We start from the raw sequence: 25,469 nt of genomic DNA, 5'->3' as shown, positions 1-25,469 counted from the left end.
AGGTCAGCCAAAAATGGGCAGGGCAAGGGGCTGCCACGGGGTGATAATGATGCTTGGAGCCCACCTGCACCCTGGATGGCTGGGATAGATTCCCTGGTTTGCATGTTTGCATCTGATGGCTGACTTGCGCCAAACATCAGGTTTCCTGGTAACTTAGTCGCTTTTTCTGTGCCATCCTGACTCAAGTCTCTTCAGGGCTATGTGGTCCTGTGCTGGGGATCCACTCAACCCTATAACATTGGTCAGACTTGAAAGTTAGACGGTGAGCCTGTCAGGACCAGAAGATGAACAGCAGGTCATGCAAGGAACTGTTTTCAGCCACAGTTTATCCTTAAAAAGGAACGTCAGTGGTCTCCCTTACACGGTTGTTGTGAGCAAGGTGGAGGCCATGATTTATTGCTGCATAGTTGAACTGCTATAGACATTATAATGAGAAGGGTCCATTTTTGCCTTTCCCAGGCAGCCATCGGGATCAGAAGTCCAGATGGGGAGCAGCTCAGCCGTGGGTGATTTATCTCTGAGATCCCAGCACAAAGGCCCAGCGATGCTGCCGAGGAGGGAGGGGAGCAGAGAGATTTACAGAGCAGATTGTTTGAGGGGGGGGGGGATTTGACATGTGGCAGTTCTGGTGCTCCAATGCACCAGAGCTTGGTGGGGCACAAAGCCCTGGGGACGTTCCCAACTGCCCCTTTCCTCCCCCTCCTTGGCTGTGTTCCACATGCTGAGCCTTGTATAGGGATGGCAGAGAGGCACAGACTGCCCCCCCCTCTGCAGGACAGCCACCTGTTATTTCGCTGGCTCCTGCTTTTACGTACTTCCGCTTCTTCCCAGGGTTCAGGCAGGACAGAGGACAGAATGGTTTCCTCTCCTCTCTCCCTCCCTCTCCCCAGAGTGATCTTTCCTGCCTCCTGACTGGTATGAAGCGTTTGGGGACTCAGGAAAGGTGGGATGGGAACTCTGAATTTGTACATGTCTGTGTTGCCCGAATAAGTCATTTGGGCGGCCCAGTGGAGGAGATGCTTTAGCTGACCCCCTGGGGAAGTAGCTTGCCCACAAGTCCTCCTTTCATCCTGCCTAAAGGAGGAGTGGGGGGGGGGGGCGCTACCAATGCTTCACCAGGCCTTTCCTTGAGAGGAGACATATTGTGTCGCACGCACAGAGCTGCAAGATTCATTGCTGCGTTGTAAGATAAGCCTGGCAGCTCCCCTCTGGAGCTGTGAGGGTGGCTGGTCAAGTTGTCCTTTTTGAGGCTGTGCAGAAGCACCAGTTTTGTCCCTGGGGGAGAAACATGCAGGGATTGAGCAGCAATTTTCACTTCTCCAGAATTCTGCCTAGTAACGTGATCCATAACATCGAGTTTATTCGCCAGCTCCTCCAAAATGCCCTCTATTCCATTACCAACCAGAAAAGCCCTCCTGCACTTGATAGACAAAATAATAAAAAGACACACAAATCAGACATTAGCGATGGCAGCATTCAGAAACCAGTTGGAGAACATTTCAACATACTGACCTTTACGGTGGCCGTCCTTGGAGAAAAATGCTCTGTTCCTCCAACATTTTCCTTCTTTACGTGTGTGTGGGTAATTCTAACTTTTTAGTTTAGATAAGAGGTGACACGATAGAAGTACATAAACTAATGCATGGAGAAGGTGGAGAGAGAAAAGTTTTTATTCCTCTCTCAACGCTCAGACTCATGGCAGGGATTGTCGACAACCTAAGTGGCTTTAAAAGAGCCTTAGGCAAATTCATGGAGGATAGCCCTAAATATGGCTAGTAGCCATCGTGGCTATGCTCTGCGTCTCCAGTAGGAGGCAGTGATGCTTCTGAACACTCTCCCGCTCCCCATGTGGCAAGGAGCAGATATTAGGGTTGTGTGGTTCAGACTCCTGGGATTAGCTAAACATGCAATCCCATTAAGAAGGAGGTGGGATGATTGTGATGTTTGCACATTTGATCTTGGGAGCCATGTGACTGCACCTGATTAACAGAAAGCAGCAGCTGCACCCCAGAGGAAGTGCAACCTGCTTGGAAGGTGCTCCTGGCTTGAGCTCACGGCTGTCTTTGCATCCAGTCTTGCCAGGGGAAGGGTTGGTCAGGGTTATTATGGAGCACCCAAAGACTCCGTTTTTAGTAACCTTCAATTTCCTTGGTTTGTTTTAAAAATGGCCAGGAACGTGCTTGCCAACACGGCAGTTTCTGAAATCCAGGAATGTGTGTGTGTGTGTGTTTGTGTATCTTCTCTGGGTGGTGTGGACCTGCCCTGGCCAGGCTCTGGTGAGTCCGGAGGGATTTGACTCTGGCATTTGGGGAGCTCAAGACCGGAATTAGTTGTGGGTTTCTCTCCTTGTGGCCGGGAAGCCGGCAGCCGCCACTGCAAAAGGAGCAGCTGCTGGTGCCAGTTTTTTTCCCTGTCCCATTTCCCAAAAGAAGCTGCTTCTACCGCCTGCTTTGCTGCATGACCAAGGGGTCCAGAAGGGGGCTGTGAATTTCTGGTGAAAGCCAGGAGGTCTGCATTGGGGTGGGATGTCAGCCGAGCCACCCAACCTTTGCATAAGTAAGATAAAGAAATGCCCTTCCTGGCTCTCTCTCTGGACAGGTCCCAATCCCTCCTTAGAAGCAGGGTGGCCTCTGTGGCAGGTGCTGGGTGGGCAAAGTCGGCGCCTCTGCAAGTACACCAGTGGTGTCAGGAGGAGTGCGCAGGAGGGGGTGTGGCGGGCCTCTTCTTTTCCACACCTTGCTCTCCGCAAACGCTGCCTCACATTCCACAGCAGCGCTCCAGGCAGGAGCCGGCTTGTCGGCCAGCCAGGGAGCTGGAATCCTGCCCCTGCAGGCATAGAATCCTGCTGCTCCGCCTCTGCGCACGAAACCTCCCCCCGCCACACCTTTTGTGTGCACAAGGCAGCTTGTCATTGCCCTGTCATTCACAGAGCTGCTCACAGACTTGGACAGCTGGGCTGGAGTGGGAGTTCAAGGCTTGGCCCCCGCAGGATTCACAGTGGAAACTGTTGCTGCTATTATTTAACCTCAGCCTGCTTCCCAGCATCTGAACCCCGTCAGCAGGTTGCAGCTCTTAGGGTGGCCTCATTTGGCCTCCTGCAGGCCAGGCTGGTCTTGTCCTATTCCTTTAACTTGGGGTTGGTCACAGTTGTGGACCACCAAATGTTGCTAGACCAGAGCTGCCATAATCCCTGGGCATTGGCTGTGCTGGCTAAGGGCTGGTGGGAGCTGGGAGTCCTGACAGCATCTCAAGAGCCACAGATGCACCCCCAACTCCTGGTTTAACTCTTCCCAGTAGCTATTTCTGCGTTTCGTGGCCTTTGTTGTTCCTTTTCTGCCCACAGCTTGTTGCCATGTAACATCTGGCACCCACTAGATAAATTTTGACATGCTTCCAAGATCATATTGTATGCGTTGAAGCAACTCCATTAAAAGGGACCCAACTGGACTCTCCCTTGTGACGCTGTCCTTGGAAAGTGACAATGGGCTGTCTTGGTACTGGGCCCTTTGCAGGGTCAGTCATATCTGAACCCCAGCTGTTTGGAAGAGGCCCCAAGGCAGGGTAGTCCTTTTTGCAACCCCTGTGGGACGTGGGTTCAAAGCGCAGGGAGAGGGGAGATTGCTGTGTGACCCCAAAGTATGTTTTAATAGGGTTGATTTCCTGCTCAGTCTGTGAGATCACTGTGAATCTTCCCCCTCCCCATCAGTCCTCTCATTTTCTTCCAGGGTGTATGATCTGCCTGGGCCAGTCGACCTTCCTTCGGTTCAACCACCCAGCTGAGGCGAAGTGGATGAAAAGCATGATTCCCAGCGTGGGGCGAAGCCCTGCACCCCAGCATGGGCTCACAGCAGGTAGGAGAATTTCAAGGGTGAGGTTTAGGTACAGCACAGGCCCCTATCCTTGCAGTCACTTGGAATAGCCACATGACCCTTTGCCCCTGATGTTCCCTTGGCCTTCGTAACCATGGGGTTGTTGGGGGTTGAGTACCCCCAGCTCCCTGTCCAGGGATATTATTTCTGGGGTGGGGGAACCTCTGCTGTTGTGCTGTGGTTTGGAATTCCTGCAGCTCCTTGCAAAATGTGAAATATGAGGCCCTTCTTTGGGTGCCTCCTCCATGAGAGATCTGGAGGAGAACATGAGAACGGGCCTTTTCTGCAGTAGCCCCCTGTCTGTGGAATGTTTTGCCCCAGGAAGTTCACCTGGTGTCTTCATTAAACACCTTTAGGTACATGGCAAAAACATTGCCTTGGCCGATTGGCATCCAATGTCCTTTTAAAATGTGTTGAGGAGGGTGGCGATATTGGGTTGTTTTGTTTTTATTATGTATTTTGTGCTTTTATATCATGAGCTTATGTTGCAACCACCCTAAGACCTATGGGTATAGAAATTTAATATGCAAATTTATACAAATTTAATTAATGTTGGTTGTGATGTCTCAGCTGCTAATGCAGAACTTGGTGACTTGAGTTCAGAGAATTTGATAAGCCTCGATTTCGGGGGAAAGTTTCCCACCCGCAGAAGTTGAGCATGGCTCATAGGCAACGTGTGTGGGGTTACGGAGCTGCAGTAGTTGCTGGAGCAGTGGGGTGGGAGCAGGAGCAGTGGAGGGTCAAGAGCTCCCCCAGCCCAGCTTGTCTGTTCTCTCCACAGAGGCCCAGAGCCTTCTGAACGGCAACCAAGATACGGTGAAGGCTTCCCGTCACAGCCACAGCGCCCTGGTCAGCTCCATCGAGCGGGACTTGCAGGACATCATGGACTCCCTGGTGCTGGAGGAGGAAGGCAGCACCCCCAGGCAGCTCCCCAGCAGCCGCGGCAACGCTCCGTCGCCAGACTCCTCCGTTGTGAATGGCAGGGGCGGACGCTACCTGCTGTCGCCTCCCCAGAGCCCTGGCGCCATGTCTGTGGGATCCAGTTATGAAAACACCTCCCCGCCCTTCTCTCCCCTCTCCTCTCCCGCAAGCAGCAGCAGCTGCGCCAGCCACTCGCCTGGCACCCAGGACCAGGGCCCTTCCCTGCCTCCGGTGGTGCCCGTTCGCTCCTCTAGTTTCAACCACACCATGCTGACTTCTCACGGCGGGGCCAGCCTGGACCTGCCAAGCAGCGCCGGAGGCCCAAACCCGGCCCGGGGGCTGGGGAGCCCACGGACGGCTCGGAGGGCTACACAGGAGAGTCCCCGGAGCCCCACACCCAGCCGCAGGGCCCGGCCCTCGGGGGAGAACCCCCGCCCGGGCCCACGCAGCTCCCCTCCACCTGCATTGCCCGCTGGCCTGAGCGAGAGCCTGCCAGGAAGCCCTCGGGTACAGCCACCCAACAGCCCACGCCTGGCCCCCAAATTCCAGTCGCCCTCCACCCCACGGACCAAGGCCACGGCTCTGCAGGAGAGGCCTCCCAGCCCTTTCCGGGAAGCGCGGGACACACCTGCTGGCACCTCCCGCCAAGGGCTGGGGAAAGGCTTCCCGCCGGCTGAGCCTGCCGGGTTTGTGCCTCTCAGCCAGTCGAGCCGGGCCCTGCAGCCCCCCGAGAGCCCCCGACTCAGCCGGCGGCCTCTGGAGAGCATGCGGGAGCTGCCTCCTCTCAGCCCCGCCTTGTCCCGCCGGGCAGTGTCGCCAGCCCCTCACGGCAGCCCCCCAGTGCAGGCCAAGGCCGGCGAGGCCCCCTGTGGCTGGCGGAGGGAGCCCATTGAGGACCTTATGTCTGCCTCTTTCTCCTGCCTGCGGGGACGCAGCCCCTCGCCCACCCTGCTCGCCCGGGAGCCTGGCCAACGCAAGCCCAGCTACGCACCCGGCCTGAGCCCTGCCTACAGCCTGGGCTCCCTGACCTCAGCCTCGCCGCGTCAGAGCCCCCGCCTGCACCGGAAGTTGTCTGGGGGGCTGGAGCTGACGCCGGGGCCCCTGCGGGAGCGCAAGCACAGCATCTCGGAGCTCAGCGGCGACGAGGGGGAGCTGAGGGAATACCATCGCTGGCAGCGCCAGGAGCGGCTCCGGGAACAGGAGATGGAGCGGCTGGTGAGTGGGGCACCTACTCAGGTGGCGGGCACAAGGACCTCTGTAATGACAGGGGGGTCTGCCGGTGCCTTGGAGGTGGTTGGGCTGCAGTGTTAAAAATTAGCCAGGCACCAGGCGTGTTTTGCGACTTGCGCAGGACCTTTTGCAACCAGGTGGAGATCTCCAGACACCTGGAGAGGTCAGACTGACATCACCATCTGTCTGACCTCTCCAGCTTTCTTGAGCAGCTAGGCAGAAAAGCTTGTACACTGCATTTCTGTTTCACTTTATTTCTCTAAGTATGGTTCACACACACCCCTCAGTTAATTCCTACAACAACCCGGTGAGGTAGGTTAAGAGGCTGTGGCTGACTCCAGGATCACCCAGTGAGCTTCGTGACTGAACGGGGATTTGAACCCTGATCTCCCAGGTCCTAGTCCGACACTCTAACCATTAGACCACACTGGCTTCCTACAGTGCTTCTGGTTGAGAGGCAGCAGAATTAAGTAGGTAAATAAATAAGGGGAAGGCAAAATGAACCTTAAAGAACGAACCGAAGCATTTTTCTTGAAGCTTGAATTTGTTGTATTTGATGTTTTAGTGTGTTGTAAACCGCTTTGAGATTTTTTCTTTAAAATATAAAGCGGTAGAGAAATGAAATGAATAATATTAATATTTTTTTCAAAAATCCACCACCGATGTGGCAGCTGTGACCTTGGTTTAAGGTGCCATTTGGCGATTAGCTTGTATATCTGAGTTTCTAACATGTTAGATGTGGAATGAATGAGGGACTCCTGGGCAGGTCGAAGGAATAACCGTTCCCCAGAGAGAAGGGGAGGTTGGGGGCTGCGCTGCCAGGAGCGTTAGGGATCTTAAGCGAAATACATGCATTTCCTTGCAGCCAACAACTAGGGGTGCTAATTGTTTGAGGGGGATGGGGGTGGAAGTCAATTATATTTCTGGAATTTCCAGCTTCGCACATGCCCAAGCCTTGAGCTGCAGTTACCAAGATGTGTTACCAGGGGGTGGGCAAAATCAGCCTGTGTGTCAGGCAGGTAGCAAGGTGGTGGCAGAAATAGCTGCGTGGAACAGTTTCTGTACAAAACACAGGGGAGTCAGACCCCTTTGCAAGAGTGTCTGCCTGGGGAAGTGGGGCAGGAATGTGTGGGTTGTGGTCCCCTGCAAATGAACAACAAGCTTTCCCCCCAAGGCACACCTGGCTGTGGGATGAGGGGTGAGGTGGAGCTGCGGATGGGGGGAGTCGGCTTGTAACCCCCAGGCCTGAAACGGTGCATTCTCTGGGATTTTCCCATGCGGCCCAGACTGAGCATGCTCCGTTTGGCATTTGTCGCTTTGTTTTATGCTCCGCCTGCCTGCAGTTAACTCTTGCGGTTCCTATCTGGTGATAAGCACCTCCTAACCAAACATTCGGATGTTGCCCATCACTGGCCCCAGTGCTCCCCGGGAATGGCACAGAAGGGGCCCCAATGCACTCCGACGAGAGAAAACATTTTTCATGCAGAGTGCAGTTAAACTATGGAACTCCCTCCCCCAGGAGGCAATGATAGTCTTTAAAAGAGGATTACACAAATTCGTGGTTATGAATGGCTGCTAGCCATGACGGCTGTGCTCTGCCACCACAATTGGAAGAAGCAGTGCTTCTGAATGCCAGTCGCTGGAAACGGCAGGATGGGAGAGCACTCTTGTGTTTGAATCCTGCTTGCGGATTCCCAGGCATCTGGTTGGCCACTGTGAAAACCGGATACTCCATTGGCTGGATCCAGCAAGGCTCTTCTTATGTCCTTAACTGTTGACTCTGGGCGGGACCCTCCCTGGCAGAGCTAACACCAGGGTGGGGTGCTTTGTGTGCCTTTGTGTGCCAGCCTCTGAGCCCAGCTGCACCACGCAGCTCCTAGCCGGAGTAACTCTGCAGCCTTTTTGCCCAGCTGGGCCTGGGTCTCAGGGCTGGCTGTGTGTCTGCCTGGCTCAGACTGGGGGAGTGTGCCACCTTGGGCTGCTGTGCCAGCCCCCAGCTACACCCTTCAGGCTGCCTGTTGTCTCGCCAGTGGCTGGGCACTGACTCACAACTGCTTGTTTGCACAGCTTGTGTGATTCACGGGGGGGGGGGGAGAGGCTGTTGCTGCTGGGCCCGCACCCTGCCATTAGCCTGGTCACGTGCCGGGGCAAGCGGGGAGCGTCTTTTTTGGTTCTCAGCTTTGTTGTCGGAGGCTGGAGGTGTTTGTGTTCCTTGCCTGTGAAAGGCCTGGAGGGATGTGTCTGTGAGATGAGAGTCACTCCGGACTTCACTGTGAGTACCGTAAGCCTGTGTGCATGTTGCGCGCTGCTCGCCTCTCCATCCCACTTGGCACTCTGTACAGGCGAAGCAGCGGCAGCGGTGGGGATTGATTGGGGGCTGTTCTCCCAGGACAGAATTTGCTTTGATCTCTTGTAGAAGTTGGGGGGGCGGCTGGGAGAGATGAGTGTTGGGGGTTGCCCACGAAAGCCTGCTCTAGTCCTGGTGATGCTTAGGTTGGCACAGGATCCTGTGTGTTCCCCCCACTGCTCAGCTGAGCTACATACAAGCTAAAATAGGGGTGCTCTCCTGAGACTTGGATTTCACTGTGTCCTGGAGGGAAAGTGGCAGAGCTTCTCCTTGGCAGTTTCTGGTGCTTCCCTGGTATCCCTGCAGCCTCTCTTTCTCCCCCCCCCTTGCCCCCCCACAACGCCTCTTCTGTCCTTCATTGGTTAGCAGCTGACCTGGACACCTGTGCAGGAGTGAAAAGGTGCATAGGCAAGTGAGGCCCTTCTCCCAGTGGGATGGGTGAGGTCCAAGGGTGCCAAACTCCTCCTTCCTGCTGGTGGTTGGCTTCTCTCTCTGCCAGCTCTAAAGGGCACCTGTTGTAGCCCAGTTGAGGTGGCCCAGCCTTGAGTCAAGGTGTATCAAGCTCCTCAAGGGGACATACTCTGAAAGCACACCTGTGGAGCCTTCAGAACCCTATGATGTGGCTCCTTGCACCAGAGCAAGAGAAGGGCTTTCTTTCCCCAGGGCAGCTGCTGCCATTGTACAGTGGTACCTCGGGTTACATATGCTTCAGGTTACAGACTCCGCTAACCCAGAAATAGTACCCCGGGTTAAGAACTTTGCTTCAGGATGAGAACAGAAATCGCACGGCGGCAGCAGGAGGCACCATTAGCTAAAGTGGTGCTTCAGGTTAAGAACAGTTTCAGGTTAAGAACAGACCTCTAGAACGAATTAAGTACTTAACCTGAGGTACCATTGTACAGGCAGCTCCATCGGGAAGTTTCCTGAGCCCTCCCTGTTCTGACCATCTTCCTGCTTGGGGAGGCTCTTTTAATTTCCTTGGAATCCTGTTTTAGGTAGCTGCTGGCTGTATTGTTTCATTCGCCGAATCAGATGTTTGTTTGCTTGCTTGAAAGTATTTTATATACCTTCAATCTGCACCATATAGCAGGACAGTATACAATTTTATGGGATGCGGGTGGCGCCGTGGTCTAAACCACTGAGCCTAGGGCTTGCCAGTTAGAAGGTCGGCGGTTCGAATCCCTGCAACAGGGCGAGCTCCCTTTGCTTGGTCCCAGCTCCTGCCAACCTAGTAGTTCAAAAGCACATCAAAGTGCGGACTTCCGGGGTGGCGCCATCAGCAATGGCGGACTCCCTCTGAACTGGAGGGACCAGCTCCGCGCGAAACGGGTCCTTTCCGCTACGGCGAAGCGGGGACCCTTCTAGAAATCACAGGCGGATGAAGCCTGTGACCGTGGGACTCGGCCGGCACCCTTAGTGCCCCCCCAACCCGCAAAGGAACCCACTAACGGGCTCCGAAGCGAAGAGGGGGAAGTGGCGCGGTGCTGTGAGTCAATTGCTTTTTCCGTGGAGCGAAGCCGCGTAGCCGTTGCCGGAGAGCGCTGCCTTTTTTCTGGGACAATTTGGCATCTAAAACAATCACCCGTGAGTACTTAAACATTGAACAATTGGACTTTAAATAAGAACTGGCGAGCAGAAAGGAATTGGACTTAAAAATTCACTTTAATTTGGTACTGAAACGGGAAGGTCTAAACAGGAAGTCAGCCTTCCGTTTCTTTGTAGTCAGAGTAAAGCAAAGACAATGTAAACTAGAGCTTAGAAAATCACTTTCAAAGGATTAGCTTTCATCATTTAAAATTGTTGAACCCCCCTTCGGTAGCAGGAGAAGAAGGGGGATCTTTTTTGGACTGTTTAAACCTGCAGAAGTGAGTCTAAAGCAAAGTAACTTTCCACCGTCCTGATCCTGGAGCGGGGTGTCAGAACTGACGTTTGAAGCTCATTGACCAGAGAAAAATGTCTTTGACAGAAAGCTAAAAGAAGAGTAACATTGTGATTTCATTGTTTCCTTTCGCATTTTAAAGGAACAAATATTGACAAAATATCTTAAAAAAGAAACTTTGTTGCTATTGTCCTTAAAAGAAAGAACAACCAGAAGTTTTCCCCCTAGAGGGGGACTGTGAAACTGTAACTAATTCCAGGGAGCTTGCAGCTGTCACAGATTACAACCGTGGGAAAGGACTTGTGACCTTGCAGGACAATGCTTTCAGAAGCTCTGTTGTGTGCTCTCTGTAAAATAAATGCCCTATTGGATCAGTTAAGTCAGAAGACGGATTTGATGACTAATGCGGTCAGAACTTTTGAACAGGTAGTGGGAAACTATATGGAGCCCACCCAGGAACTAAAACAGGAGTGCGCCATGACAGAACAGATGAGAGAAGAGGATGCTGCTGAATCTTGGGCGCCAGAAAGGGAGGGATTTTCGGCCCTGCAGGAATACGAGCCTTTGGATTTGACAAATGAACTTGGAAAAAACCAGATTTGGAAAGATAAAGTTTGGTTTGGTTTGGAAATGGGAGGTTGGACTGACCCCCCCATGCAGGGATGTTTGGACTTTCCGAGTCTGGCAATGGGTCGTCAGATGTTTGGAGCTGTGGGGGCTCTCAATTTTGGAGGGAATCTGAAACATGTCTTCAAATACCACATGGAGTTTAGTCTGGACTATGGAAAAGGGGCTGATTTGTTGAAAAGGGTCAAAAACATTACCAAGCTGGAGTTCCCACGAGTGAAAGGAAAATATGAAGAAGAGCTGCGGAAGGGACATGGAAGAGACTTGAGGGCCTCGGATATAAGATCACCAGTTAATGTGCTAGATCAATGGGATAAAAAGGACTGACAAAACCCGGGACCAGGAGGAAGGGACGCTGGATGAAGATTGGATTGTTCTTATTTCTTTCTTTACCACTAGGATTGTTTTATAAAATTGATGAATGTTAGAAAAATGTTGAAATGAAATTACTTGGCTCTTGTAAAAATGTTTAAAGAATTAGGTAAGAATGTTATGGTTATGAGAAGTTGGTAAAAATAAGATTTAAGTTTTAAGCTTTAAGGTTTTCTATAAGATAAGATGAAAATAGATTAAGGTAATGTAATGACAGAATACTATGAATTATGGAAAGGATTTGCTGCGAAAATTATTAATTAGGATACAAGAAAAGGGAGGAGGAGGAGGAGGTGGTCAAAGAAAGAAGGTAATGAAAGTGGAGAATTGGAGAATGATGGTTTTATTTTTTTTCTTTTTATTTTTCTGTTTTGTCTTTTTCTTGTAATTTTTAGAAAATTTTCAATAAATATCATTTAAAAAAACAAAACAAAAGCACATCAAAGTGCAAGTAGATAAATAGGTACTGCTCCAACGGGAAGGTAAATGGTGTTTCCGTGCGCTGCTCTGGTTTGCCAGGAGCAGCTGTCATGCTGGCCACATGACCCAGAAAAACGGTTTGCAGACAAACGCGGGCTCCCTCTGCCAGTAAAGTGAGATGAGCGCCGCAACCCCAGAGTCGTTCGCTACTGGACAACTGTCAGGGGTCCTTTATCTTTCATACAGTTTTATATATATGATCATTAAAATGACTGGCTGCTCAAGAAAACAGATGCACGGGTCTGTTGGCATAAAAAGATCTTCACGAGGCACCTGAAAGTCAAAAGTAAAGGTGCCTGCATGGGAGCAGCAGCGACACGTAGTACCCAACTGCTGGGGGAGGCCAGTCGGGCATCTGTAGCATGGGGGGGGGGGCAGGGCGCAGATAGCTGCTAGCACTTCTCTGAAAGATCTCTGTGATACAGCTCAGATAGAAGGGCTCATACAAGCCTTAATTTTCAAATTGCATTAATGTCAGATGAATATTGTAAGCTGCTGGGTGACGGCTTTCAATAAATAAAAAGTATAATGGCTAGCTGCAGCAGTTGGACCAGACCTGAGTGGTTCCACTTAGTCTACCCTATTCTTTCCCATGGTAACCCCACCCCGAGGCGCCAGGTGCGTTTTGCTACTGGCGCGATTCCAATTGCGACTATGTGGAGATTTCTGGGCTCCAGGTTGGGAGCCGCAGTTTTCAAAACCTTGGTCTTGGTTAATACCATTTCCAGTTCCGCTGTGCGTGTTTCTCTTCCTTGCATACTGGGACAAGTGAATGGAGTAAGCTACAGTCAAGCAATGTAGTTGGGATCATAGAATCATAGAGCTGTAGCGTTGGAAGTGACCCCCAAGGTGAATAGACATTGTGGCGACCGTAACCTAGGTTTAAGGTGCCGTTTGGCACCTCACTTAAATATCTGAGTTTCTGCCCACCAGAACGACCACGGTTCTCCCCTTTCTGTCTGTAGTATTTCTGCCCTACCCTCTCTGCCTTCCAGGGGATTCCAGGGCAGAATTTCATTGGCCTTGAGTTTCCAGCCACTCGGTTTCATGAGATGACACCCCAGGTCTTGTGGTATGAGAGGGAGAGGGAAGCCTCTCTCTCTCTGGGTATGTTTCTCCTCCCCTTCTGTCCTTCTGCTGCAGTGAACATAGGAGCTCCAAGACCTTCCTGGCAGATATTGTTTAGAATTTTATTATTACGGTCACAGACCAGTTCCAGCTCACTTACAATATCAGGAAAATCATAAAACACAACAGGAATACATTGAATTGCAGTTGGATATAACAGAGACAATTCAGATATAGCGGCAGTTAAAAATATATATTAAATCTTGATCACTAAAATATAACCTAAAATTGTCATTTAAAACCTTAATCATTTTGGTAGTACAGCTTGTTCCCTAAGTTTTATGGCACAGAATTTGGCCACCCTTAGCGTGATCTCTAGGTCCTTGTCCTCTACCAGTAATTTTAGACATTGAAGTTCGGACCCATTTGGAGACTTTTGTATAACAGGAGTGATAAATACTGAGCATATATCCCTGTAGAAATGGCAGCGTAAGAAGACATGAGAGACAGTGGCAGATATTGTCTCAGGCTAGCTGGAGTCCGTGCTTGCAAAATGCCTTTGGGTCTTCTTTGCTCACGCACCAGAATGTCTTTCGCCAGCTTTGGTCTGTGCTTACCGAAGCAGCTGCGTGATAAGACCCTGAACAGGTTGGCCAAAACCACGAAATGCTACGTTCTCACTTTTCCCTTGTGAAAAGGCTGGGGAAAGCCAGTGGTTGGGGAACCGGCCAACCACAAGAGCCAAGAGGTTGGAGGGAGCCGGGGTGGGGTGGGGTCAGCTGTGGCTCCTGCCAGAGCACCGAAAGTCTTGGGGATGCTCTGGGATGCCAATACTGACAGTTTTCCTTTCACCCCTCTGCCCTTTGCTTAGGAGCGGCAGCGGCTGGAGACCATCCTGAGCCTGTGTGCTGAGTACACTCACAGCGATGGCGATCGGGGCCAGGAGCACAACACCTTCCCCAGCGCTGCTGCCGAGGGCGCTGGCCAGCCGGGAAGGAGGCCCTCCAAGGGCTCCATCAGTCTTGGACGAGCGAAGGAGCAGCTGGTGGGAACCCTGGGCCTGCGGGAGAGGGAGAGCTTGGAGCGCTCAGATGAGGACCACCTGAAAGAGGAAAGCAGCAGCACTGAGAGTGCCGGCCAGGAGGTGAGAGGGCCATGCTTGGAGCTGGGAGGACGAGGAGGAGCATAAGGGACTGCCCTCGGTGGAGTCCTCCTTTGCTCCCCAAACTGGCACTTTCCACCCATTTTTTGGAATACAGCTGCCATCTTCCCTGACCAGGCTGGCTGGGGCTGATGGGAGTTGGAGTCCCACAACAGGTTGAGGGCAGCTGACTTGGCATGTAAACTTGGTAGGCTCAGAGAGGAAAGCGTGGCTTGTGCATTCCTCTATCTCTTTGGGGAGAAGAGTTATATGCCTGTCCCACATCCAGTGTGTCTGGGAGACCTCTGGCTAACAGAGTTCATGGCTGGCGTTGTGGTATGAATTTTAGATAAAACTTTATTCACATTAGCCAATGGCCAAAGCAACAGTAAAACGTTACGGTATACGCAGGAAAGGAAATTTGATATAAGAGCACAATTTAAAGTCCTGAATCAGCTGTCCGTTAGTGGCCCTTATTCTGATTGCCCCTGCTATGAACCTAGCAACCTTTGCTATTATCTGCTCATTTTGATTGCAGATCATTAAGGAATGGTATGAAATTATTTCTACCCCACCTGTTTCTTACACAGGGAACACCTATTAAACAGAACATATGGAACCAAGAGAATTAGAAGCAAGCTTCAGCAGATCCAGTTTATTAGAGCTATTGCAATAGGACAGCCTCTCAGCAGAACTGCTAGATAGGAGAAATAAATAAAAAAATTGTCCAGTAGCACCTTAGAGACCAACTAAGTATGTTCTGGTATGAGCTTTCGTGTGCATGCACACTTCTTCAGATACACCAACACGGCTACCTACCTGATGCTAGTTAGGAGGACTGCCCAGAGCAAATTTGTAACAATACTTATGCAGGATTTCAAGCACAGCAGACAAGGAGTCATAAACATCAAGCATTCTTCTACATACCTCAAAAAAGGTTACAGATCATGGGATATAAAGATACTTGACCTCACACTGGTGATCAACTTTCCTGGGGTGTCCCAAACCATTTGGTCCTAACTATTCAGTGGGGGCTGTTGACATTCCTCTCCCATGCCTGTCCTTGGAACCTCTCAAGGAAATGCCAATGCTAACTCACAACAGACATAGGAAAACATCCTGCTGTTTGTGCCACTTTCAGGATAAGATAGAAGAGATGGAATGCAGCCTAGGAATGAGGCATGAGAGTCACAAAATGCAGACATGTGGGAATCATTCATGGATGCATTCTAGCCAAAGGTTAAATGCACTTAATATTGAAACATGATTAAAATCAAAAATATACACCTGGGGTCACTGATTTTTTTTCATTATTCCCCCCTTTGATTATAACCTTTCCAAGGTTTATAATCCCACTTTATCAAAGTCGTTAATCTACCAAGACATAGTCCCTCTTGGACATATTTACTAGACCATAAACACTGACAAGCACTGAACACCACAACATAGCAATATAATACAAAGAATGAGTGAAAGGAATACAAAGAATGACTGAAAGGAGAATTAATAACCCCCCTTTCAAGGCTTCCTTGATGCAACTAGCCTGAGGATACCAATATGGCAATCCTTTATGTAATGGGTAGGCAAACTAAGGCCCAGGGGCTGGATCAGGCCCAAACGCCTTCTAAATCCAGCCCACAGACGGTCCAGGAATCAGTGTGTTTTTACATGAGTAGAATGTGTCCTTTTATTTAAAATGCATCTCTGGGTTATTTGTGAGGCTTGGGAATTCGTTCATCCCCCCCCCCCCCAAAAAAAGGTCCCCCACAAGGTCTGAGGGACAGTGGACTGGCCCCCTGCTGAAAAAGTTTGCTGACCCCTGCTTTATGTTGTTCTTATTAAATTCTCTATGGTTTTAAAGACCCGAGAGAAGCATTCTCTCCCTTTTTCTTTAAACATGTCAGTTTATGCTTTACATGCAGCAGGGAGGCCTAGTCATCAAGGACACATGAGGTTTTCTTGCATCAGCTTTATTTTGTGCCCGGTGTCAAATTAGTCTTCTAATTAGGCTACCCTCTCTGCTGATTTTTCCAAATCCTCCACAGCACGAAGAGCCACCCAGCACCAAAGCCAACCAGGAGGCGGCCCTGCTGGAGGAGGAGCGCACCCGTGTCCTGGCCAGCGTTGATCAGCTGAAGAGCCGAGCTAAGGAGCTGGAGCAGCAGCTGCAGGAAACAGCCCGGGAGGTTAGGCAGGGATGAGGGCAAAGGGTAGAGTTCCTTCCTCTTGGCTGTACCCTGTTTGGTCATGCTGATGGGCAGGGCACAGCCCAGGAGGGGCCCAGTCCTAGATTTCATTCATGAATGAAGAGTTGGCTGGAGCTCAGGGAGGCCTCGAACTCACCCCCACCTCCCGATGGCTCCTGCAGAGAGAGGCCTGGGCCCTGAGTCTTAGCATGATGGGGCTCCTTGTCTCTCGCCCAGGCGGAGATGGAGCAGGCCCTCCTGCAAGGCGAGCGGGAGGCCGAGCTGATCCAGCTGCAGCAGGAGCAGAAGGCAGTGCAGCAGTTGCAGGAGCGCATGTCTGGTCTGGACGCCGCCATCCACCGGGACAAGGTAAATGGCTGGCGCCCGAGGCCTCTTGGCTTCCTCAGTGCCACCTGGCCACCCTTTGGGAAGGCACAACCAGGCCACATGTGGCCCTCGGCTTGGGCTGGCCCTGCTCCGCCCAGCTTGGCTGCTCTGTTCCTCACCCCCCCCCGCCCCCAAGGACGCTACACTGGGGGGAACTGGGTTGCCAAAGCTGCCCTGGCACTTTCCCTCGCCTCTCTGCTGGGTTTTCAAGCCGAGGTGACTCGCTCGGGAGCTGAAGTCAAGGCGGTTCCTCTTGGTGCTTGGTGGCAAGCTGGAAAAGCGCTTGGGGGGCTCCAGAGGGGAGCCCTCTCTTTCCAAGCTGTGGTGTCTGAGGTGTCTCTTCTCAAGCCAGGCAGTGCTGTTTGCATCCACCTCCCTGGCGCTGCTCAAGGCTGGGCCCTTCCTTGCCCCAATTCATCTTTTCAGACCAGAGGCATTAAGAAGATGTTTGCCTGCAAGACAGGCAGCTCCAAGCCCAGCACCTTGGCTGGCTGGGGATGGAAGCAAGTTGCCCCTGGGACCTGATTCCCACCATGCCCCTGGACTCCCTGGCACTTAGCCCCCCCAGGTGCTTGTTTTGGGGCTGCTGATTCCCAGCCTTTCTCAAACCTTTGCTCCCGCAGGGAGCCCGAGGGGACGCACACACCTTGCGAAGCGCTGCCACTAACCCCCCGCCTCGCACTAACCAGCTCTAACCCTCTCTCCGTTCTCTCTCTGTCTCTCTTTCTCTCTCTGACTCTGATTGCTTGGATGCCTGCCTGCCTGCATCTTGCTGGTGGGCCACCCTAACTGAGACAGTGAGGCAGAGCATGGCTGAAGCCCAAAAGACAGGCGGAGGAGGAGGAGGAGGGAGGGTCTATTGCATGTGTACAAACATCCCACCCCATCGGAGGCTGCTTGGCACCTCCTGGGGAGCTGGGGGGGGGCTGAGGGGGCTTGGGTGCCTTCAAGGAGCTCTGCAGTGCCCTCCCTCTCCCCCATGCGGGTGCCCATCCCTCTCCCCCATGCGGGTTTGTTAATGCACAACTGCGGATTTGGATGCACAACTGCTGATGCCGTTGAAGACGGACTCAGGTCTTGCTGTTCTGTTTCCCGGTGTGTAGGCCTCCCCAGCTTTGGATTATTCCTTAAGGACAGTGGAGAACCACCCAGTCTGGCACACTAAATGCACTATAAAACTCAGGGCGACGTGGAGACTTTGAGGACTGTGCAAGTGATCTAATTTCACAGGGTCGTGAGGACCAAAGGCAGGGGGTGGGGATCAATACTGCACAGGACAGTCTGTGTGGATGGAGTGCCAGGGCATGACGCCTAGGCAAGCTGACTCAGAATTGAAAAGCGGCAACTGACACTCACCCACCCTCCCTGAGCAGTGGTGGAGCTTCATGCTCCGGCACCAGGGGGAGGGGGCGGAGAGTAGGCGGGGGCGGGGCTGGCACGTGTCCCAGGGGCATGGTGCACGTCCTGGGGGTGTGGCACCCAGCGCGGGCGGGGGGTTCAGCCACAATGGCACCCCATCGGGATAGCGCTGCTGGGGGCGGTGCGCTCCCCCCGCACGCCTCTTCCTCTGCCAGTGACCCTGAGATTCTGCCCCAAGGAAAACTGGATGATACATTCTATTGGTTTTTATTGTGTGTCCCTGCCACATTCTGTGGACTCCTGCGAAGTCAGATCCGGCATGCAGCCTTGGCCACGGGTGGCAAGGCGCTTGCTGCCCCCAGTGTGGGCCTGGTGCCTCTCTCCTGCTGCCAACTCACTCACTGACATGTACCCCAAAGTGCCCAGAGCCCCCAGGAAACGGTGCTGCACTAACTCCAGAGAGGTGTGAGCCTAGTTTTGTGTCTCAAACATAGCAATGCTTGTATGTCATGAGTCAACTCTGGGGTGGCTGGGATGGGGCTGGAGGGAGGGTGTGTGTCTCATCCTGAAAATGCCCATTTCCTGGACTCCTGAGTATCTCTAGAGATCTTTGCGGCAGCTGACATGGTGGACTTTTCTGGGCAGGCCAGTAATTGGCCGGAGAGGACTTATGGGTGGCCAAGACTGCCCTTTGGGCACATGGTGACTTTGAGACGCAAGACTGAGGTTCCCAGTAGCTGCCCGGTAACCCTGTTAGAGTTTGAGCCCCCTTGCTAACCTCCTGCCCCCTTGCTTTGCATGGCCTGCTCTTGAGAAGTGTGTTTTCTCTCTCTTTCTCTCTCTCTCTTCCGTGTGTGTTGTTTTCTCCCGGATTCAGGAGAGGGCAAAGGTTGATGCTGAAAGGAAGGAACTTGAGCGACTGCGGGCACTATACTCTGAGCTCAAGCGCCAGCTTGATAACTGCCCTGAGTCAATGAGGGAGCAGTTGCAGGACCAGATGCAAAGGGTCAGTGTCTCCTCCCTTGCCCCCCACCATCTCCCCGCCTGCAGCCGGGGTCAGCGCCTGGCTGAGGGTAAGCATGGCAGGCTGGCTTGGGTTGGTGGGGCACAACTCAGCAGGGCCTGGCGCCCTGGCAGCTCTTCTTGGGAGGACGGCTTTTCCGGAAGAGGGAGCTCAGATCATGGGTGGGGGCCCTCCTCTCCTTGAGCCCTCTTTGCGGAGCACGAAGGGGCTAAGACTGGAACGAAGCTGAGCCCATCCTGGCAGGGAGCAAGGGTTGCCAAGGCCCAGCAGCTCCTCAAGAAACCCACCCTACACCCCTTTCTCATGGCTCCTGCTGGCACCAGAGGAGTCTCCAGGAGGCTGCCAGCTCTTGAATGCCCCTCAGGCTACTTTCCTCCTTGAACCGTTTTGCTGGTTACGTGTCCTTTTGCTTAAAAAAGAGCTCGCCTTCCGCCATTTTGTTTTTTTGGTGTGTTTTTTTGCAAGGGTTTGCTTGCAGAGGAGAGCCAGAGCAGCCCTGTCCTTCAGGTTGCCTCTGCTGACTCTGCAGCCTTTGGACCCTTGTCCCACCTGCCCTGTGACCCTCTGGAAGGCTTGGACCGGATGCACCTAGAAGGTCCTAGGTCCAATCCCCAGCAGCATCTCCAGGAGAAAAACCCCTGGAAATCCTTGCTGAGCTAGATGGACCAATGTTCCTTCCCCCCTGCCCAAGCCAGCCGCCTTCCCCGAGTCCCAGCTGAGCCACTGTGTCCCTGCTGCAGGAAGCAGAGGCCCTGGAGACGGAGACGAAGCTGTTTGAGGACCTGGAGTTCCAGCACCTGGAGAAAGAGAGCCGCCTGGAGGAGGAACGCGAGATGCTCAGCCAGCAGCTCCTGCACAGCAAAGCCGAGAGCCACCGCAGCGTGGCACGGAGGAAGGTGGGTGGGCGAGAGTGGAGAAGGAAGCCCTTTGAGCCGGGGGGCACTGGCCACATGGCACTTGCTCAGCCCCCAACCCTTCTCTTTCCGTGTCCCCGCAGGAACGCCTGGCAGCGCTGGAGAGTCAAGCCAACCAGATCAGGCTGCAAGCTGCTCAGGAGGCTGACCGGCTGGGCAAGGAGAAAGCCACCACCTTGCAGATGCTGCAGAAGGTACCAGCTGGCAAGGAGGGCATCTGGCAGAGCTGGGCGAGGCATTGCAGGCAGGGCAGGGCCACCTGGAGTGGGGCTTCTGTCCTGCCAGAACCATTCCCCCATAGGGGTAAGGTTAGGTGGGACCTGGGCTATTGACATGGGGGAGGGCGTGGCTCTCCCCTTGGCACTGTGCCATAGGGGAGAGGCAGCTGGAGGCTGGCGGGTATGACTGGAAGCACCCCAACAAACTTCTCTCTTTTCCTTCCCTGTGGTAGGAGAAGGAGACCCTCCTTGCGCTAGAGAGACGGTACCGGGTGCTGACTGGTGGCTCCGGCTTCCCCAAGGCCTCTACAGCTCTGCGAGAGGTAAAAGGACCTCTGTGTGTGGGGGGGGGTGGGCTTTAGCAAAGCCCCAAGGGTGCAGGCTTTTGCAGCCTCCTGAACTTGCAGTGGGAAGTGAGCCCTTGCCTTAGCAGGGCTTGTTGTTTCTGCCTTTCTCCCACCTTACCTTGCTAACAGCGCAGAGTTTGATGGCAATCTCTCCTTACTACGGAAGGAGGCTGAGAGGGAGGTGAAGAGGCAAACCCTGCCCAGGAAAGCTTGGTGTGCTGGGACCTCATGCCCAGAGCTTCTCCAGCCAGTCTCCCATAGTCCGAGATAGTTAGTTATTATTATTTCCCATTATTGAGATTTTCCAGATCCATTTAAAAAAGGACTCTTCCAGTCTAGAGCGTGCTGAATTTTTCAACCTTCAAATTCCAAAATTGAAGGGTGCTAAAATGTTGTATTGGGAACTCAAAATATATTTCGTTTACTCTTGGTTGGTTAGTAAAATGTGTGTAAAATCACATAGAAATCATTAAAAATGATTGCCAAGTACTTGCAGTTATTATTATTATTATTATTATTATTATTATTATTATTAAACATTACCTGCCATTTTCAGAAGATAAAATTAAAATTCTTTGGTTTTTCAAAAGCAGTTCATGTGCTTCATCATCAAACTTGGACTTGCCAAGCTAAATGTTGTCCAATCAAGAAAATAATAGCAGATTTGAATTCCTCACACCCAAAAACATATTTTTAAGACCCTTCACTGAAGAAATTTGCAAAGATTAAGTTTCAGCCCCTAACTTCTGGAGTTAAAGGAGTTTACAGCTTGTGCATTTAACAGAAACTTCCCAGAAGACAGTGAGCAGTTCAGCCCAAAATATTTAGAAAACCACCTGTCTGGGCCGCTCTCCTGCGCTTTTATTCTGTAGCTCTGTCTTGTTCTTTTGGGTGTTGCATAATTACCACCTGTATAAGATATTACAGGGGTTATTTCTCTTTAAAATGTGTACATGGGGGGGGGACGCTGCTGGGGCTCTCCTGAAAGACATGTTCCCTCCCCGTTTTTCTTCAGGTGACAATATCCCTGCAACCGTTTTCTATATTGCCTGTGTGATTTTCAGACTCCCAGCAGTAACCTCCTTTCTCTGACCTGCCTTCTTTTTCCCTTCTGGGGAAGCTTGAGGGCGGGGGCCTCTCATACTGGCGATGAGGCACAAGAGCACTTAGTGGGGGAGGAAGCAGAAGAAGCCCTCTCTGCAGCCCCTCCATTGCCTCCGTTCTGAGAATAAATTGCCCAAACAGCCTGAGGGTTCTATTATTATTATTATTATTATTATTATTATTATTATTATTATTAAATGTTATTTATACCCCGCCCTCCCCAGCCAAGACCAGGCTCAGGGTGGCCAACACCAGTGTAAAACAATTGATTGAAATACAACATTAAAATGCAGCCTCATTTCAGTAGGAACTCAATCAAAAACTTTTGGGGGGGATGAAAACGTCAAATCTTCACCAAGGCCAACTATCCAGACTGGTCCTACATGGGCCAGAAAAGCCAGGGAAGTCCCCAAATAAGAGTTCCATCACAGAAGAAGAAAGGAAAAAGGAAGAGGGGGAGGGCGGGACGGCTGTGTGTGTTCCCTTTTCTTCCTCCCCCCTGCCCTCCCCCCACAACCTGAGCTGACATTTTCAGGGTTCTCCTGCAGTTCGGCTGCCACGGACAGACCCTGCCACCTTCCTCTTGTGCCCCCCCTCTCTTTCCGTGCGTCCTGCTGTTCTTGCAGCTCCCTCACCGCTGTTCCCATCCTCGCAGGAGACGCTTCCTTTCTCTGAGCTGGGGGAGGCGGCTGATTCTGCAAGCCCCTTCTGTGCAGCTACTGCTTCCTCCACCCAGCTCTACCCAGGGAGGACAGAGGTAATGCTATGTGGCTGCCTGTCTGCATGCCTGCCTGCCTCTGAGCTGCTTCCCCGTTTGTTGCATGCGCTGCAACATCTCCTCCCTGCTTGGCTTGGCTGTGCCCATCCGTGGCTGGACTTTGCAGCGTGCCTTAGATCTGTGGGCAGGTGTTTCAACCCAGACTTGACTCTGGAATACATCACTTCTTCCGTCCGACTTCCATGTTTGCGCCCTTGCAGAAAAACGCTCCTGCCTGCTGACTTTCCCTGCTCTCTGCCAGTGTGATGTCTGCTCCCCACAGATCCCAAGAACTGCATTGAGCAGTGGGCACCAGTGTTACTGGGTTTGGCAGAGGCACTCACAATATGGCCTCACTTGGGCAGGATGCTCTACTCTGGTGAGCTCTTGCAGGTAGATGCCACCTGGCACAGCTGTGGGCCACAGGCCACAGGCAGGTTAGGCCCTTCCCAGGTTGCCATGCTTGTGTGTGTGTGTGTGTGTGTTCGTGTGACATTGCTCCCTTGGCTCAGTGCCCCAATCCCTCTCTGATTCTCCTCCTCCTCCTCCTCCTCTCTGCCTGGCTGCTTCTAGGAGTACGTGAGACTTTCTGATGTTTTCCCATTTTGCGGCTGTGGGCCAGATGCCAGCGCCGCACCTGCCGTCCCCTCACCTGCGCCCCCACTGTCCTATGAGGTACCTGCCTTTCCGGTCCCATTGCTGGGGCTGGTGCAACAGTACATGCAGCCAAGGGAGATGTCTAGGGGCAGGTGGGAAAGGGGGTACGTCCATATTCCATGCTACCTCCCAACAAGAAGGAGCCTATTCTAGCCCAGCCCAGTTTTTGGGGGGTCCCTAGCATAGCCTCCTCCACAAAAAGGCTGCTGTGGGGGAGGCTGGTGTTCTCCCCCCCACCTCCCTCTCAGCCTCCTCCCCTCCCCGCATTCTCCTCCGGCTTTGTGCACTCCCGGACTGCTTGCAGCCTGCCTCTCACTCTTTGCCTTTTCCTTCCTGCCCAGTACGTGACAACTGACCAGCTGGCAGTGATTCTGGGCAGCGTCAGGTCGGCTGTAGGGCTCGCCCACTCCCCCAGCCCCCCCGTGGCAGACTCCGCTGCTTCTGCCCTGCCGGCGGCGCTGCTCTGCTCCTCCAGCTGCCCCCAGGTTTGTGCTTCTGCGGCAACCCCCACCCTCTTGCTACCTCCTCCATCGCTTCCTTTAGGGTAGGCAGGCTGCCCTGCACACTGTGGCAAGGCACTGGGGCAGGGGTTGAGGAGCAGGGGGTCTTGAGTTATAGCTGTGTGTGTGTGTGTGTGTTTGTTTGTTTGTCTGTCTGTCTGTCTGTCTGTTGGGGGCAGTGGGAGAGAGAGGGAGGATTCTTTTGGCCTTGAGGTCCATTTATTTAGAATACTTACCGTATTTTTCGCTCCATAAGACGCACTTTTTCCCTCCTAAAAAGTAAGGGGAAATGTGTGTGCGTCTTATGGAGCGAATGCAACCGGGAGGCAGGCGGGAAAAGCCCCCAAGAGCCGCACTCCCTTTCACGAGCCGTGTGGAGCGTGTGTGCAGCTCTTGGGGGCTTCTCCCTCCTGGGGAAAAGCCTGCAAGCGCCGCACACACACTCCACGTGGCTCGTGAAAGGGAGCGCTGAGCAGAGCCTGGGATGCATACAGGCTCTGCTCAGCGCTCCCTTTCAAAACTTTTTTCCCCCTTGCATTCCCCCTCTAAAAACTAGGTGCGCCTTATGGAGTGAAAAATACGGTATATCCTGCTGCTCAGTGAGTTCTCCATTAGAAGAATAAGGTGCAGGAGAGCCAGACCCACACATCTCTGCAGGCTGGGCAGGGGCTGGTGCCTAACATCTGTCTTGCCTGCGTGCTGTTGCTTTTCGGCCAGCTGCCCGTCCGAGTCTTTCACGCTGTCTCCTTCCTCTCTCTCTCGCCCTCCTTCGCCACCACCCTCTGCCCGTCACCCTCAGAGAGAGCCGTGGTGGGCAGAGAGCGCAGTGCGGCTGCCACTTTTCGCACAGGACCTCCCAGCTGGCTTTGATGCTGAAGCAGACCCCCCTGCTGCTTGTCTCTCCTCCTCCTCCTCCTCCCCTCCTCCTCCTCCTCTGCCTGCTAAAGCTCACTCGTCTCCAGACCCACGACAGGTAATGAACCGTCCCTGGATGAGGTGCTGCTGTGCCCCTTGGAGGCCCCCCCCCCACGTCCCACGTGGGCGCAAGCCACGCCCTCTTTGCCAAACCTCTTTCCCTCCTGCAGGTCTATCGCTCCAAGATGGATGGTGGCTCCAGCAGCTTGGCTTGGCCCAAAGGAGGCAGCTCCTCCTCACAGCTCAACATGGCCACTCTGGGACGCAGCCCCTCGCCCAAGGTACAGTGGGGCAGCGGGCGAGGTGTGGGGGGAGCCTCGCCAACAGCCTTGTTTAGGGAAGCTTTTAATGTTTAATAGGTTATTGTATTTTAGTGTTCTGTTGGAAGCCGCCCAGAGTGGCTGGGGAAACCCAGCCAGATGGGCGGGGTATAAATAAAAAATTATTATTATTATTATTATTATTATTATCATTATTATTATCATTATTATTATTATTATTATTATTATTATTATTATTTGCTCCTAAGCCCCTTACTCAGGCCCTTCTCCCTATTGCATCCCCTGAGGTCCCTCATTCCACCTGCACCCCAAGCTGGGCCTAGTGAGTATCTTCAGAAAACCCTCCTGTCTCTCATCCTCCCTCCCCCCCCCCACAGCAACTGCCACCCCCCAAGATTTGGCCAATGTGTCTGATGGAGCTGAGGAACTGGTATCAGTGGAGCACAGCACCCCTTCCTCAGTCAGTGAGCATTTGTCAGGGACTGGGCAGATGAGGAATGATGGAAACCACCTCCCCAGCCTGACCCTTCCAGAGAAGAAGACGACAGTTCAGAATTACAACAGGGGTTTGAGGGAGATCACAGTTCAGAGGCAGATGGAGGGCGGAAGCTGGGAAATAATGGGAGAGGAGGAGGAAGAGGAGGAAGAAGCACGAGGGGAGAGACAGCTGACAGACTCAGTGTATTTAGAAAGTATTCCAGACCCCTCTTCTCCCAGAACCAGGTGGGCATTGAAAGTAGGAGAGCAGAGAGCTCAGAGGCAGAAAGCTCAGATCAGCCACCGTGGGGATGACGCATAATGGGAGAGAAGGAGGGGGTGGGGTTTCACTCGGAGCAACACCATTACTCGAAGAAGCCGCATTTCTAATCCTCTCTCTGTGAATATT

General features: G+C 52.7%; 1 protein-coding gene across 14 annotated transcripts in view; it reads left to right on the top strand.

Annotated features, from left to right (window-relative positions):
• Positions 1–25,469, top strand: part of PHLDB1 (pleckstrin homology like domain family B member 1) — a 45,292-nt gene that overhangs the window by 14,026 nt on the left and 5,797 nt on the right. For 5 of the 14 annotated variants that reach the window (XM_080983364.1, XM_080983357.1, XM_080983365.1 and 2 more), the window contains 14 exons: positions 3,726–3,851; positions 4,651–6,005; positions 13,665–13,937; positions 15,980–16,120; positions 16,358–16,489; positions 18,744–18,872; positions 19,631–19,786; positions 19,888–19,998; positions 20,256–20,345; positions 22,129–22,230; positions 22,804–22,905; positions 23,229–23,372; positions 24,187–24,360; positions 24,473–24,583. In XM_080983364.1, coding sequence (XP_080839490.1) covers positions 3,726–3,851; positions 4,651–6,005; positions 13,665–13,937; positions 15,980–16,120; positions 16,358–16,489; positions 18,744–18,872; positions 19,631–19,786; positions 19,888–19,998; positions 20,256–20,345; positions 22,129–22,230; positions 22,804–22,905; positions 23,229–23,372; positions 24,187–24,360; positions 24,473–24,583 — 3,146 coding nt within the window. Of the gene's footprint in view, positions 1–2,041; positions 2,277–3,725; positions 3,852–4,650; positions 6,006–13,664; positions 13,938–15,979; positions 16,121–16,357; positions 16,490–18,743; positions 18,873–19,630; positions 19,787–19,887; positions 19,999–20,255; positions 20,346–22,128; positions 22,231–22,803; positions 22,906–23,228; positions 23,373–24,186; positions 24,361–24,472; positions 24,584–25,469 lie in introns of those variants that run through there. The other 9 variants (XM_080983360.1, XM_080983362.1, XM_080983369.1 and 6 more) reach the window with 8 other exon arrangements.

The sequence above is a fragment of the Podarcis pityusensis genome (genome assembly GCF_964106645.2).
Source record: "Podarcis pityusensis genome assembly, chromosome: 15".
Taxonomy (NCBI): domain Eukaryota; kingdom Metazoa; phylum Chordata; class Lepidosauria; order Squamata; family Lacertidae; genus Podarcis; species Podarcis pityusensis.
This window is presented reverse-complemented; position numbering and strand designations above follow the sequence as displayed.